Source organism: Mus caroli, chromosome 2 (genome assembly GCF_900094665.2).
Source record: "Mus caroli chromosome 2, CAROLI_EIJ_v1.1, whole genome shotgun sequence".
Classification (NCBI taxonomy): Eukaryota; Metazoa; Chordata; class Mammalia; order Rodentia; family Muridae; genus Mus; species Mus caroli.
Window position 1 is genome coordinate 61,339,040 of NC_034571.1, and position 17,210 is coordinate 61,356,249.

Below are 17,210 nucleotides of genomic sequence, written 5' to 3' on the forward strand. Positions count from 1 at the left end.
CCTAGTCGGCCATCAATGGAAAGAGAGGCCCATTGGACTTGCAAACTTTACATGCCCCAATATAGGGGAATGCCAGGGCCAAAAGAATGGGAATGGGTGTGTAGGGAAGTGGGGGGCGCAATGGGGGACTTTTGGGATAGCATTGGAAACGTAATTGAGGAAAATATGTAATAAAAATAAAAAGGAAAAAAAATGGGTTGACTGAATACAGCAACCGAGACTGCCTAATTTTACCTGTTTATTTATTTGAACAAATAAATATTTTTTCATAAAAAAAAGAATTAACATTATTCTTAAAAACCTAAAAGAGATAGATCATAATGTCTTTAACCAGTATTTTATTTTAAAATTTTTATCCTTACTGTTTAAAAATAAATTATCTTTCTTTCTAAAAAAAAAAAAGAATAGGATCTTCCATCTAAAGACTGCCATATCCAGGGATCCATCCCAAAAAAAAAATATTTTTACTCAATAATTACGTGTTCATTGTATATATCACATATTCAAACAGGTCAGCATCATGGCCTTCTCGGGAAGAAAGTGAGCTCCATCCATGAAAATTTGGAGATGTTATTCCATCCAATCAAATTGTATATAAAATATAAGTAAACAGATTATCTTCAATTTTATATGGTATTATATCTCAATAAATTTATGTTGGGCTGAAAGTGTGTTAGTTGCTTATGTACTTATTGTGACTGATCACATAAATAACATAGCTTAGCATAACCACCACCCCCACCCTCACTCAGTAGATGGCTGCTTCCACGACTATGTGTCTGGTGGTGCTGAAGCTGTTGCTGCTGTCCATTGCGGAGAAAATGTACTAGAATGCAATGGGTAAGATCAGGATTAAAAATTGAGTGTCACTACTACTGAATGCTCTCACTGGACACCACTCTAAAGTTGAAATGTCCGAAGTGAAGCCTTGTAAACCAGACTCTGTGCAATGACCTTGAGGCATTATTTTCAAGATTTAATATCAAAGACCAGTCAGGGCACAGCAGTGGATGGGGTGTTTCACCTTTAGCAGTTGCCATCCTTTGCTTCTGTCTCTGGATTTCTTAACACAATCCTTCCCCTCATACACTGTGTGTGTGTGTGTGTGTGTGTGTGTGTTCTCAATTTCTTTATAGCGACTTCGCTTACCTTTTAGCATGTATTTTGCAAAGGTGGAGAAGCTACCTTTATCATGTGCAGTTCACACTATCTCTTCTTACCTGGTGATAAAGTAATTCAGGATAATCCTGTGTCATCAATCGAAACATAGCAAGAAGGGACCAGCCAAAGTTGTCAAAACTTGTGAAGCCATTGTCAGGATTTGTGCCCTCTTTTACACACACATAACCTTCTGGACACTGGCTAAAGAAGACAAAAAAAAAAAAAAGTAAGAAATGTTTGTTATAAAGTAGCTTCCAGGCAATGGGCCAGTTATAAATACTATCTCTCTTCTGCCCAAGAGCACAGGGACAGCCCCTTGTATAAAGCCAATTTTCTTTTTACAGAAAACACTAAAAATCAGTTGTATTTCAGGTTGATGCACATGAAAAGTGTTGAAAGAGAATCTTAAGTACCTTCAAATTGGCTTCCAAAAAGCCATTGTTCAATGACTGATTTAAATTGACAAAATGTATATATTCATCACACATATGCTTTAAATATTTATACATTGTTGAGTGCCTAAGTTAGGTAATTCGTGCATTACTCACATATCTACAACACAATGGCAAGAAAACTTTGCAATTTCAAGAGTATAATATATTATTATTCATAATTTTGCTGCTCAAAATCAGATTGGAGAAGCTAAAAGTGTAACTCAGTGGTAATCTGTTTTCCTAGTATTTTGAGTATTTGAGTAAAGTAAAAAAGAGGAGGATAGGGGACAGATAGAGGGAGGAAGAGAGAAAGAGAGAGAGAGTGAGAGGGGGAGGGTGGAGGGACATGAAACTCTCTGAATGTCATAGTGAAAGTATAAATATTAGAAAATAGCACTGATAAAAATAAACTACAATATTTGAAGTCTTAATCTTCAAGTGATCTCACCTCAGACCCTTAGTTCCCATTATTTAAGGGCGAGAAAACATTTGTCATATTAATAATTGAAAAGCAGAGCTAGCACTTGGGGGAAAAGAGCTCATTAAATATTTATTTTCTTTCCTTTCAGGGAGTTCTCAAACCTTTATCTATGTAAGGTTGGAGTAATGTGGCTCATTATTATGGTATTGGCTCAATAAATCCAATTTTCTTCACTCCAAGGCTTTGTGTAGTTTCTCTCTCCACATTATTTTGGGGTTGGCCATGCCACAGGCCTTAGTCATATAATGGAAGAAGTGGTTTAAAAATGCTTCTGCATGGAGACTTGCTAGACTGAAACCCTAAGACCCAGAGCAGAGGCACGCTGGGTGATATATTCATCTCCTAATTTGGGGTAGTTTACCATACTGATAGCTATGGTGCTGGAGGTGAAATACCATCTGGTTTCTATTAATCATGTTCTTAACATTCATAGCCAGATGCCTTCACAAGGTACACAGAATGTATTTAAAGTGGAGGGCTACTGAATAAGAGAAAAGGACCCAAAAGCTGGTTTTGAGGATAGAATGGAAACTAGGCAATAAAACTTCACAGTCACCCAAAGTATAAACTATACAAGGGTGCTTTATCTTCCATAGGTATGTAATTAATGCCCAGCATGTAAGGGATAAAAACAAGAAGGAAATGAGACTAAGAACATGGTACATCATCTCTACTGAGAGAAAAGCAATAGAGCAAAGCATCCAAGTCAGCAAGTCTGGGCAGTGGCTTGTTGCTGTTTTCTTATTTGTTTCATTAAACTCTGCAGGACACTGCCAATGATAAGGCTAAGAGGGTTAAGTCACTTGCTGCCAGGCCTGATCACCAATGTTCAGTTCTCTAGACTCACATGATGGAACAGAGAATCAACTCCTGCAAGATACCCTCTGATCTTCATGTGTGCCATGGCACATACACCACACTCTTCCTTACATAAATGTAATAAAAAGAGTCTATGGTGGTAACACATGAGAATAATGGTACCTTTCTGAATAATTTCATTAATTGTTTTTAGAAAATTCATTTTATTAATGTGAAATACATACGTATAAAATACATGTAGACACCCAAGTAAGTAAAATAACTGTATTTCTATAATATACCTTTTTGAAAAGCTATCAACCAAAGAGCCAATTTCCATTGTCTTTTGTCAATTGTTCGTGCTGGAATGAACTGAAAATAAACCAGATCTTTGCTGGAGTTTTAGCCATATGGTGACCTAGATTCTTAAACTACAATAAGCCACTCTAAAATCTGCCTATTGCTTTTCTAAAAAATTGAATTAATGGTATTTCATACTACATATTTCTGATTTGGTTCAAAGTAGATATATTGGAATTCTTTTTTATTGGACCTTTTATTTATTTACATTTCAAATGCTACCCCATTTCCCGGTTTTCCCTCCACAAATCCCCTATCCCATCCCCTCCCCCTGCTCTCCCATCCACCCACCCCTTCCCACCTCACTGTCCTGGCATTCCCCTACAATGGGGACTCAAACCTTCACAGGACTAAGAGCCTTTTTTCCCATTAATGCCAGATAAGGCCATCCTCTGCTACATATGCAGCTGGAGTCATGCGTCCCTCCATGTGCACTCTTTGGTTGGTGGTTTACTCCCTCAAGTTTATGGTAGTACCATGTGGGGCTCTTACTGACAGACCAGATCAAAATGAGGCCTCATGTGTATGGATAATGCCTTTACAGAGGAAATCTGAGAGGCTATGTCCCACTTCCACTATGAGAATACAGAAAAAAAAAAAAAGGCACCACCTATGAGCTAATAGGGCTAGTCTCAAGTCTGCTCAACTAAGAAATACATATCTGTTGTTTCTAAGACTTGCAATCTATGGAATTTTGTGAGAAACTTTCAAAAAGAATTAAACAGCTCCCCTGCTAGCTTTGATAACAAAGTAAGAAAACATAGGCAACTGAGAAGAGTAGCAAAACAAAAATCCATTGAATGAGTGTTAAAGACATGCTAGAAGAAAGCACTGGTCCTACCTACCCCGCATCTGTCCTGTTGCCGCAAAGGAGAGCATATTTCGCTCCTTCCATGTAGTAGAAGTTTATTCTTTCTGAAAAAATATAAGAAAGAAATAAGGTTCTACGTTGCATCTTGAGTCAGCCACATGAAGCCCATCTGGATTTCCATAGGAGAGGTACATCTGCCAGTGTCGTTGAGGGAAAAAGAGCAAATTCTTGATCTTTATGTTGTCATCCCATGCACATGCCAGGGACCTTTGAGAACTCAGGTGCATTGTTGTTCTGAAAGTGCTGAGCACAGAAGATGGAACAAGCACATCGAAGTGAGAGTCCAGGAAAAATGAATAAAACAGCCACACATGACAGTATCACTGAAGGAAAATGCCCAAGATTGCTTAGCACACTGAGGACTTCATTCCCAAGATTTGTTCCTGATGGTATCCCTGAACTGAAGCCAGAATAGCTGGCCTCTTCCTAACTTGAGCCAGCCTTTCTGTATTGAGAACCTAGTGCCAGTGACATGCTAATCACAACCACAAACTTTGCTAATATTCTTCATAGTCTACATAGTTTGTCAGCACATGCTAAACTGCTGTTCGTAAATATAAATTATGGTTGTAGATATTAGGTACTTCAGCTAGCAATATGCAGGTTTAGGAATGTTGTACCATCTGTTCCAGATTCAAATCTCAGAATCCAAGCTACAGGAGGAAAAAAAAAAAAAGATGTGGTGTAGCATAGTGTGTGTGTGTGTGTGTGTGTGTGTGTGTGTGTGTGTGTGTGTGTGTGTGAAGCCGTAAAGATGAGTTATTATTGGTTGGTTTTTTGAGCAACAATCAAAATGAAATTTGATACCAATAACACTGGGAGGTTCTAAGAATTTTTTGATAGGAAAGGACTATGCATGTCCATTGGGTTAAAATGTTTCATAAACACACTATTTCCTGTAGTTATTAATATGTAATTGATGAAATGGAAAAGGCTGACAGGCTTCATAATGGTGTTTCATTTGGAAATGATTTTAAAATTACAATATTGTGCTTTAACAATGATGGAAAGAAACAGTTCTGGTGGGTATGTTTGCTCAGTTTTTTTTGTTTGTTTGTTTGGTTGGTTTTTTGTTGTTGTTGTTGTTGTTTTTCAAAAACCAGTAAAGTGGCAACATTTGTTTACCTTAAATAATTAGTATATTTTCATTGCTACATCGAAAAAAAACCAGTGGGTGTTTCAGTGAGATTCAAGAACTAAAATGTGCACCTCCTTTGATCTTCCATTCTAAATTTGGTTTTGGGATAGAAACACAAGAAATGAAACATTCAGCGTGTTCATGTGCTTACAGTTCATATTGAAACACAATCATACAATGCAGTTGGCCACAGAGCTCAATTGGTATGATTTATGCTAGTGACGATGAAGCATGAAATTAACATAAAAGGATGCATATGTTTAAAAGATTAAGTATTTTGAATAGACAAATATAGACACATTCCCAAATATTGTCTACAGTGGCCTAACATGAGAGGAGTCCAATATGAGTTTATTCACAGTTAAAAGTTGAACTTAATATAGTCTTAGCTTGTGTAGAACCCCAGCTTCGTTATCTAGCAGGGAATAAAACCTTGAAGCATCATCAAATTCCTCTCGTTTCCTATTCTGTTGCTGATGGTACCACAGCTATTGCTGTGCATCTTCTGAAAAATTATGAAAATTTCATAAGTTTATTTACTGATGTCCAAAAGGTAAGAAATTACATTATTATTTGTTGTTTTATGTTTCAAATGTTTCCCTTTCTTTAAAAGGTAGAACTAAAAAGTATCTTAAAAGTACATCAGTAATCAAAATCTAATGACTTTATTTCCATATGAAGGTGACTGTCTTACTTTTAGAGTAATCTTAAACATTGTAAGTGATAAAATGAAAAAATACAATTAAATAATTATTTCAAAAGTGGCCAAAATGGTAAACTTTAATCCCTCTAGAATAAATTTAAAAATTAAATTTACAGGATTTTGCAAAATTTATGTTCTCCCAATTAGCTGTCTGAAAATTGGGAAATTTGTTATTTTGAACTAAAAAGAAAGAAAAAGAGATTCAAATTAGTTCTTGAATATAGTTATAAGATTTATAATTTGCTCCGAAATGGAGTGTTGATTTCTCTAAAGGCTTCTCTGTCATTAGATGGAGTGACTCTCACCTGGACTATAGTTAAGGCTTCCAGTTCTGTTGTACAGCGTTTCATTTTCATTTTCTTCGGGCCACCGCAGACATTTGTGCTTCAGGTTGCCCATGAAGAGGCCCATTCCAAGTAGTGAAAACACAGTCAGAAAAAACAGAGCTAGGGCAATGGCACCAAATAGTTTCTTCAAACACTGGGTCAGTGTCATCACAATAGACTGCAGGCCTGGAAAGAAAGACATGTGTTTTTAGCTTAAAAAGAAAAATATTTTCAACAAAGCTGCTTCAGAAAACCTCTCCTGGGGCAAATGCCTGTCCCTTTGAAGTCATTAAATCTGTCCTCCTTTCTAAGTCCTACTGCCTGGGTCTAACAAATACTAAGAGCCACAGTCACAGCTAGAGGGTTCTGTGTCATTGCTAGTTATTAGATACTTAATGCTACGTAATGAGATAATTCAGAAACATTATTTTAAGTGGGTGTTTGCTTGACAGTACCTGGGCTGTTAAAACAGTAAAGAAAGGCAAATAGGCACTTATTTAAAATACTGTGTCTGTTCAGTCTATCATCCCTCACTTGCCCCAGTTCTCCCTATACCTGATCACCACCCTACACCTGTTCCTCTGCCTATCCCCTCTCAGTGGGTGGGTGGGGCATCTCTAGGACCTGCACAGAGACCTGGGATTACAGAAACTCCAGCATAGTTGTGTCTAAATCTAAAACTTCCAAAAGTGGAGGAATATGGAAGACTGAAGTGTCCACCTCCTGTAGCCAGGCAAGAGTCCTAGTAGAGAGATAAGGCCAGCAACTCACCCACAAAACTTTCAACCTAAAATTTCTCCTGCCTACAAGAGGTACAAGGGTAAAGATGGAGCAGAGGTCAGGGAATTGCCAATGACAAGCTTAACTTGGGAGACCCATCCCATGGACAAGTACTAATCTGACACTATTAACGATACTGTTATGCTTACAGACAGGAACCTAGCGTAACTGTCCTCTGGAGAGGCTCCACCCAGCAGCTGACTGAAATAAATGCAGAGAACCACAGACAAAGACTAGAAGGAACACAAGGAGTCTTATGGAAGTGTTGGGAGAAGGACCTAGGGACCTGGATGGGAATTCCACAGAAAAACCAACAGACAAATAACTTGGATCCTTGGAAGCTCTAAGAGACTGAACCACCAACCAGAGAACATACATAGATTGGACCTTGGCTCCTTGAACATATATAGCAGATGTGCAGCTTGTTTTTAATTCAAATCCCCCAACAACTGGAATAGGAGCTGTCCCCAACTCTGTTGCTTGCCTGTGGATCCTGTTTGCCTAATTGGGTTGCCTTGTCTGGCTTCCGTGGGAGAGGATGTTCATAGGCCTGCAGTGACTTGATGTGCACAGGTTGGAACCCAGGGGGAGTGGCTCTCCCATCTCAGAGGGGAAGGGAGGGGAATGGGAGATGGGCTGCGTGAGAGTGGGGGACTGGAAGGTGGGTGACTGACATCGGGATGTAAAATAAGTTTATAAATTAATGGAAAAATAAAATACCGTCTGATTTATTTAGAAAAAGTATATTTCTGCTTTTAAAGGCTTCCTTCAATTAAAAACTCAAAGAAACGTGTTCTAATACATCTTGGGAAAGCATATATTCATATCTAAGCTAATATCTTTTTCGAGGTCAATCATGCGGAATATGGAATGCAGTTTTCTCTCCTTCCTTTATCAATCTCATCATCAGGTGAAACAGAACCAACCTCATTAGCCTTCCTTCAAACTCTGGCTTTGTCTGGTGCATTGATAATAATTACCGGTATGACCACTTAATATTTATACATCTTATTATAATCATATCGCTTTACCATATTTAAAACGTATGGATATGCCTACTTTACCTAAATTTCATATTCTGCCTGACAGAATCTAGCACCCCCACCCCAACTGTGAAAAGCCTCAAAATCAGAGTGGCACAATCTGGCACACATCTTGGACTGGTCAACACAGCTTTGGAAATTTGACATATGCAACGAGGTTGTATTAATAACTCAAGAAATGGTGGCATGGAGATGGAATGGGGCCGTAGAGTGAGTTGGATGGAGGTAGTGGTAGATGGGTAGGATCAATAAATGATAAAAGCAAAACAAAATTTAAAGACTAAAAAGCAGTTTTAAAAGTGAATGAAGCTACAATCCCAGATGATTTTTGTTCTTGTTTCTATTCAATGTACAGATGAAGTTACTATCTTTTGAATGACATACTTCTCTCCCTGTCTTCCTCTATCAGTCCATATGGTCTATGTTGCTAGCAGGTCCTCTACTTTCCTTGGACAAGGAAGATGTTCATGACACATCCACTCACTACTCTATTGTCCTATTTTTCTTGACTTGACTAAAACTCTCTAATCTTTCTTAACAATTCCTCTGGCAAAGAGGAAAATGCTGACATTTTATGGTCTTATTGTTCTCATGGTACAAAGAAAGTTAAAGGTGTCATGTTGTCACCAGAACAGGACTAAATATTTCCTTCTCTGGCTTGGGTCTTGGGTTGGGTTGACATACCAAAAATACTTTTGTTAAGTGTATTCACTGGGTTATAATTCATAAATCCTAAAACATCCCTGTTTAATATATGCAACTTGACACTGTAAATATTTACAGGTTGATATCTCATTATATCACCCCTTTAGTCTACTGGTCTTGATGGCTTAGCCTGTATTTCAAGTTCGTAATGTGGACACATCTGTTTTTCCACAGTGTTTTGACCAGAAAATCACCTCTAGATTTCACTTTTGACAGTGTATTCAGACTTGCATGTTCTCAGTGAGCTTGCTATATTCTGTTTCCTTCCTCCCTCCCTCCCTCCCTCCCTCCCTCCCTCCCTCCCTCCCTTCCTTCCTTCTTTCTTTCTTTTGCTTATAATGATACATTGCATCTACCCTTCGGCAACCTTACCTAATAATTTTAACATGATGTATTATTTACAACAGCTAAGTGAAACTGCTACATTTTTTTTCCTTTTCTTTCTAAGGACATTTTAAAGGTACTGGTCAGCAGAGCATCTGCCTACACACTTAGAAATGGAAACTATCTAGTCCCCACCATCCTCCACTTACAGGATCACCATTTCTGCTTTATCTGTGAAAATATTCCTGACCTGAACATGTTGGTATACCTACTTGGTACATACTGAGAATAAAGGGGATTGTATTAGCTGAGATCAGGGCAAGCCTTACTCTATTCCAGATTATGTAAAATAGTGGTTTCTCAAGAGGTGCCTTAGCCAAGGAAAACTCCATTTCATAAGCAGTTCTGAGCTACATTTTGAGGGTGGAGATGATTGTAGTCCCAATATGTCTGTTAACAATGCCATCTGCCTGGCACTCACAGAATGAAAGATGAAAGCATGTTGCCCTTTGACTTTACCTGGGTAAACTGAGACTGTAAGTGTGCATGAGCATACTATAATCATATCAGAAAAGCCAGGCCCAAGACTTTACAGAACATGCTGTACTGAGGGAAGGGTGTAACTCCATCCCCAGAACCTATAAAGTGATAGGAAGTTAGCACGGCAGTGCTATGGATACCTGGTTTTGGTAAGGACCAAGACACAGACTCCTGATAATCCCTAGTGCTTCAGCTAGGCTCAGTTCTTCCATTACTGATGCAATACCTGCTACTGGTATCTGCCTGGCTCTGGGCTCACCTTCTGGCTCTGAACCTACAGTTTCCAATATGACTCAGTTTTTGCCCTTTTAATTCACAGCTGGACTTAACTGTATCTTCACTCTCTATCCGGACCCTTCCTATGGCGCGAATAGCATCTTATTCCCCAACTCTGTCTTGGCTACATTATGTTGTCAATAAAGGCTCTCTATACACTTCTCATGCCTATTTTCAAAACCTCTTGAACTCTGCTGTATCTTTTCTAACTTGTAATTATTTGTAAATAACATAAATAAAAGATTTACATATATTTACTCTGTTCTACATGTTGTGTGATATGAGCATTAGTATGAGCAATGAAGACTGGAATAAATCTACACTAACCCTGGCCAGACTACCAAGGTGGACAGGATTCTCTTGAAAACTTCTGGAATTGAAACCTTTCAATTTGTGAATTTATTGTAGTTTGCTCAAGTGTGACATTGTGTCAGGTCCCAAACTCATTCATCTGTGTTTCTGACACAGTGTTCTAATAATCATATTAGGCTATGTTCATTCATTTAAACTGGTTTCTTGGTGAAATGAGAGGAAAGGAGGCAAAAGAGGCATATTAGAATCTGTTTCTGCTTTCCATGGAGTTTATAAAAAATAAGTTCTTTTACTATTAATAAAGATAATTGGCATAAAGATAAAAGCATGACTGATTTTTATCTATATTTTTGTATCACAAGCTATATCATCTAACAATATTTAAATGTATTTTTTTCTTAACATTCTTAAATAGATTTAGATGATCTTTGGATAGCTTGAGAAGCTTTGGAGAAATTGAGACAATTTTCAACTTAATGTCTTTTCTCTAAGTAATAATCAGACAGTTCAAGTGACTCCATGAACACACAAAACTACCCAATGGAGAAAATTAATCCAATAGCATTTCTTACCGTGGTTCAAAGGGATAATCTTCAAAATTCGGAAAGTTCTTATAGTTTTAAGCATTGAAAAGGAGCTTAGAGCTGAAAACCTTGTGATTATCCTGTGAGAGTAAAGAAGAGTTATTTTGAACACATTGAACCCATGGTCTTTGAAAGCTCCTATAAAATTATACTTCTGAGGATATTCCTCATTCCCATGATTCCACTCTAGAAATAGGTTTATTATTGATTGACATAAAAATTCACTCTGGACAAGGTAGCCCTATGTAGTAATAGTTCACATATTCAAGCTTTGAGTTTACAACACTTTTGCTCTATGCTAAATTCCAGTGAAACTACAAACTATACTGTGTTCATGAAATGTTACCTGATTACAAAAAAATGACAATGAAGCCAGGCGTGGTGGCGCACGCCTTTAATCCCAGCACTTGGGAGTCAGAGGCAGGCAGATCTCTGAGTTCGAGGCCAGCCTGGTCTACAAAGTGAGTTCCAGGACAGCCAAGGCTACACAGAGAAACCCTGTCCCCCCCTCCCCCCAAAAAAAAGGACAATGAAAATAAGGAAACCTGCAAGCTGTTTTTCTTTACATATTTATTTATTTATTTATTTATTTATTTATTTATTTATTTATTTATTTATTTTGTATTTTCCACAGTCCAGTCATCACTCCCTCCCACAGTCTACCCTTAGACAGCTCCACAACCCATTCTTCCCCCTCCCCCTGTCTAAGAGAGGATGTCCCCTGCCCCATCCCAGTCCCTACCAGGTATCCCCACTCCCTAGGGCCTCAAGTCTCTCAAGGGTTAGGTGCCTCTTCTCTCATTGAGGCCAGACTAGGCAGTCCTCTCTTATGTATTATATGGCTTATATTAAGTATTTAATCTCCTTATGATGAGGAACCTGATGGTGAACAGCAATGAATACAAAAGGAAGAGTGTGTGCTGTGTAAGTGAATCTTGTCTGTGGCCAAGATGCCAATGTAGAAATAATACCCACTGTTTCCTAACTGTGTGACAGGACTTGTGGTTAACATATTGTGCCTAATTGTGTCAATTATAGAGGATATTTCCTTATTCAAAGGAATTTTGTAGGAATTTAATGGAACAATATATTCAAACTTCATAAATGTGTGCATGCACACAATATAGACTAGTAGTCAGTCAGTTTAGGTAAGTGTTAATGGCAGCAATAAAAACACACATACTAATAGTTATGACAACAATTATAATGATGCTAGTCATGTCATTCTATTCTTACCATATGGTAGACATTACTATTATTGTTTATAAAAATGTTTTTAAGAAAAGGTAGAATCTCTTTTACAATCATTTCAATAGAAATTTGGCTCTAGTGATCATTTCTATATTCATGAAAAATAATAGAATCCATACAAATATTGAAGAGTTAGATAAGAATTAGCATTATATATAACACTCCAGAAAAGTCTGTGAGTACTTAAAAACTTGAATATGTAGCATATTTACTGGTCTCAAACCATGAACTACATAAAATGCTTAAATACTGAGCCTCAAGTCAGCTAGATACCTCCCCTAAGTCTTAAGTTCATTCTGTACTCAGCAACAAAAATAAAAACCACTTACAACACATTCTACAAGACAGCAAACCACCCATTCCTTTCATTTATAATGACCACCCAGAGACAATTTTCTGAATGACACATGTTAAGTGAAACCATTAAAATGTTTAAAACTTGAAATACTACTCACTCGAACAAAGTTACACTGAAATCAAGCCAGTTCCAAAGATCCCCAAGGAAGGAAAATGAACCTGCCCAGATACCTCTTGCAATGACTTTTACAAGTATTTCAAATGAGTAAATCCCAAGCAAAGTATTCCTGCAGGAAAAAAAAACCATAAATACAAAATGTTGAAGAAACTATATTGTTAATTCTGAAATGTTATGTCTCTGATCGTCATCAACTATGGAGCATAAGTTATCTGGAAAGTAAAATTTGATCAGTTTGGTGGGATGGAAACAATCCATCAGACAATAATCAAATAGGCTCTTCCCTTAGAAACTTAGCAAAGAGCTGCTGGAGCGCTTCCGTGACTCCTGTGTGGTAGCATTGGCTACAGGATTTGATGAACAACTTCTTCCCAGTAGTAGTACATAATTAAATTATATCAAATATATTCCAAATGGGGATTTTTTATCATAACTAACTTAGTAGCATGTGAAAGGACAATCAGACAGACAGACAGACACACACACACACACACACACACAAACAAGTATTTTTTGATGAGTCAGTATCATAGTTACTAGGATTTTACAAAGTCCCCTAGTTTTAAGAATAGTGTTAGAGCTCAAAGTTATTGCCAAGTAGCTTTATTTTCTAGCAATCAATCAAACAAACAACAAAATAAAACAAAAACCACCACCACCAGCAAAAAACATCCTCTAATATACTGTTTCATTAGTCTCCTAAAACACAGGCATTTTAGATTTTCATGCACAGCGAAACATATAAAACTGGCAATATATAAGTAAATAAAGCCTTAAATAAGGAATAAAACAAGCATGAGGTGAAACAGGGCATATACATTTAGCAAAGGACCTAAATACTCCAATGAACATAATTAATTAATATAATTAAACCTTCAGTCTATATAGAACTGTAGATATGTAAAGTCTTGATAAGAAGATGTAATTCCAGGATTCAAGAGTCTGGGACAGGAGTCAAAGGCAAGTGGTATCAAGAACATGAATCAAATAAAATAACACCAACAGGAATTAAGTAAGAAGAATGAAAGGGCAAAATAAGCCCCCAAATTGATGAATATATATGTATATGTATGTGTGTGCGCATATACATGTTTGTTACAAGTATATACAGAAAAGAAATATTAAGATGAGGTTTGTCTTCGGATGTCTACAATATTCTACATACTTATAACTTGATCCTGATCATGGTGAGGCAAGAGTTTATGGAGCACTAGAAGTGGGGTGCGCTTGAAGGTCCTTGTGGCACGGGAGCACTTGCCTGCCTGTTTGCACGGGGCCCACGAGAAGAGTAAGATGAAAGTTGTGGCAGGCTTCATACCATCATGGGCTTACAGCATCAAGACATTAATTGCAGCTTCTAAAAGAGCTTCTGTGTTTCCATGGGCCACAGGTTAATTAGGTGAGAGGACCTAATTGTCCCTGAAGCTGAACAGCAGAGGCACTGTGCTCTTGAACCTTCAAAGCTGTGAGTGAAACAAACCTCTCGTCTTTATAACCTTTTTAAACATTTAAAAATATAAATAGTATCATGTTTCATTTCATAACATATTTTTGTAATTTAATGGAATACAATAAATATTAAAAATGTTAAAACCAAAATATAATTACAGACTTTATTATATATAGCAAAACTAAGTAACTTACTCTATTGCCAATATCCATTCTGGTAGATTAGTCATGCACATAAGTATGCTGTCAGTGAGAACACTGATTAAAATCAGCAGGCGAAAAAGGGTAAGCCATGGTCAAGGAATAATGGATAAGAAATCACATAACAAAAGACCCATAAATTGCATTTGTAGATATAAGTGGCGAGATTCTTTTATAAATATTGAAAATACATGTCATTCTATTTGAAAAATAAGAATTGCTATTTATTAACTATTACTACAACAGGGGTTGAATAACTGAACATCAGGACTTATTTTTTAGTATGCCGATGACACAGCCTGTCACATTTTGAAAGGATATGGATGCACCAAAGCCTTGATAGCTGCTCTTCTGAAGGAGTTTAGAGGAGACAACGTGCAGAAGATGGAAACCGCATTGAACCTGAAGATGACTCTGCTTCTGTTTAAGACCATGAAAGTCTGTAAGGAACCACAGTAAAGACTGTTAACAAAAAGAATGGAGAACTGAAGCAACATATTACCAATGCTCACCAGTTTGAAACTATTTCATATTTTCATTGGCTTTGACATTTGTTTTTAAAGCAAAGGGAGTAGTTTTCACTTATATTTAGACTTGCCCAATAGCTCACCACTTATTTTAATAATTAATTAATTTTTTCTTTTTTGCTGGTTGGTATTTAAGAAAGTCATTATGATGCAATCACACCTTGAACTAATGTAAAAGAAACTCTTCAGATGGTGTGTGTATTTGCATTCAAGGCATCAGAGGGCCTTTATCTCATAACTTAATGAAAGTAAAAATTTTCATTGTATATCAGAAAAAAATCAATGAAGTGTTATAAAAACAATGGTCAAATCTCACATCAATTGTTTATATTATTTATGAGGGAAACACTGTAGGGGAGAAAATAAAAGGATAGTTTATGTAATTCTATTTTTAAAAGAAAGAATATATTAAAAATAAAACAATTATTAACCAGTACCCCCAGAGCTCGTGTCTCTAGCTGCATATGTAGCAGAAGATGGCCTAGTCAGCCATCATTGGGAAGAGAGCCCCCTTGGTCTTGCAAACTTTATATACCTCAGTATGGGGGAACGCCAGGGCTAAGAAGTGGGAGTGGATGGGTAGAGGAGCAGGGAGGTGGGAGGGTATAGGGGACTTTCGGGATAGCTTTTGAAATGTAAATAAAGAAAATATTGAATAAAAAAATAAAAATAAAACAATTAAAAGGTAAATCCTAAAAATTAATGTTTGTACAAAACCTAACTTATTTAATATTATTAACATGAACCTATGTAAAAATAGTAATTTATGTAATATAAACACAAGGATTGTGGATACTAAAGTACTAAATCTTAATAAATATGGTAAGAAACATAAATATTCTAAAACAGACATTGTTTGATATATATGTAGGTGGATGGGCTTATTTATACATATGTACACATGGGCTTATGTACATTCATACATATGTGTGCTCATTTTTATATTTGTGCATATAAATGGACATTACTATAATATATATGGTATATATTATATATGGTAATTGAAAGTGTGTGTGTGGGTGTATATATATATACATACATATATATAATATTCACTATATATGCCCCTTCAGAGAAAATATTAATGTAGGGTGTGCATTAACATGTACCGTCTGGTAATGTAACTTGAGGACAGTGTTTATTCACCCTTCAGCAGGCCCTGGGTTAGATCCAGTTAACACTGAAAATCCAGTTAATTCTGAAAACTATGAAATAAAATGTCATGTTTTATAACATAACATAACATAACATAACATAGCATGGTATATAATAAGATAACTATATTTTTATAAATAAAAAATACGTAATATTTTCTTCCTCTGTGACAGGGGCCTCATGTGTGCTGGGCAAACTCTCTTCCATTATTTCTCCTGAGGATCTTTATATTCTTTTTTCTCTTGAAAATAGATTTCATTAAATTGTTAAGGCTGACCTTGAACTCACAGTTTAGACCACAGAAGACTTGAATCTGCAATACTTTTGTTGTTTGAGAATTATAGACCTACCAGCAGGCCTGGCTTAAACTTTAATCTTATATGCAATAGAATAGACTATACAGTCTACCATATACTCTGATAATGATATAGGAGGTATGACTTACTGCTTCCCATGTTGACAGACACATATGAAAAAGAAATTATAAGAATATACAACTGCCAACACTTCTCCATGCATGTCTGCTCTAACTGGAATCCACTCTGCATCTCAATTCTCAGATAAGCATAGTTCAACATGTAACTGCTATGAGGATTTGTTTAACTATTGTACCTATTCTCCCATCTCCACTTAAATAAAACAGGTAGAAACAAATAATATACCTGATTGTGTAAATTCTACTTTCCAAGCAAGCTTCCAAAACAATTGCATACTTCATGTGGAGTTCAATATATGTGTGTGTGTCATTGTGAAGGGATGCGTACTTTTAGGTTATCTCCTGATTTCATACATATTCTTAATTTTATGACTATTTGTGCTATGTGTAAGAGAGTAAGGCAAATACAACCCAGATACTTGAACAGTGTGATGTTACTGAGAGCAGCACTGAGTACATAAAGTCACCCAGTCAGGCTTCAAAGAGCATGAGGTCACCCTGGCAGGCTTCAGAGTCCATGAAGTCACCCTTGCAGGCTTCAGAGTGCATGAGGTCACTCTGGCAAATTTTAACCCATGGGCCTCATAGCAGCTAGGATCCTAAATCACTCAAAATATTGTTTTGAGATTTTGGGCGTTATTTCACATTTTATTTAATTTTTCATATAGTAAGCTTTGATTATATTCTTTGTCCTTTCTCAACTCATTCCAAGATCCTCCCCACACCCATATCCAACCAACTTCAGGTTCCTTCACTCTTTCTCAAAGAAACCAAAACAACAACATAACAAGTTAAAAGAAAATGACAAAATTCCAAGAGAAACAACATTCTCTCTCTCTCTCTCTCTCTCTCTCTCTCTCTCTCTCTCTCTCTCTCTCTC

At 36.7% G+C, this 17,210-nt stretch overlaps 1 protein-coding gene across 1 annotated transcript in view; it reads right to left on the bottom strand.

Moving 5' to 3' along the window:
* The window catches only part of Scn7a (sodium voltage-gated channel alpha subunit 7), a 94,898-nt gene that overhangs the window by 47,524 nt on the left and 30,164 nt on the right, over positions 1-17,210 (bottom strand). The window contains exons 3-9 of the mRNA XM_021156416.2: positions 14,534-14,652; positions 14,207-14,296; positions 12,543-12,671; positions 10,825-10,916; positions 6,252-6,458; positions 4,080-4,149; positions 1,221-1,362 (exon numbers count right to left, since the gene is read on the bottom strand). Of these exons, the coding sequence (XP_021012075.1) occupies positions 1,221-1,362; positions 4,080-4,149; positions 6,252-6,458; positions 10,825-10,916; positions 12,543-12,671; positions 14,207-14,296; positions 14,534-14,652 (849 nt within the window). The remainder of the gene's footprint in view (positions 1-1,220; positions 1,363-4,079; positions 4,150-6,251; positions 6,459-10,824; positions 10,917-12,542; positions 12,672-14,206; positions 14,297-14,533; positions 14,653-17,210) is intronic.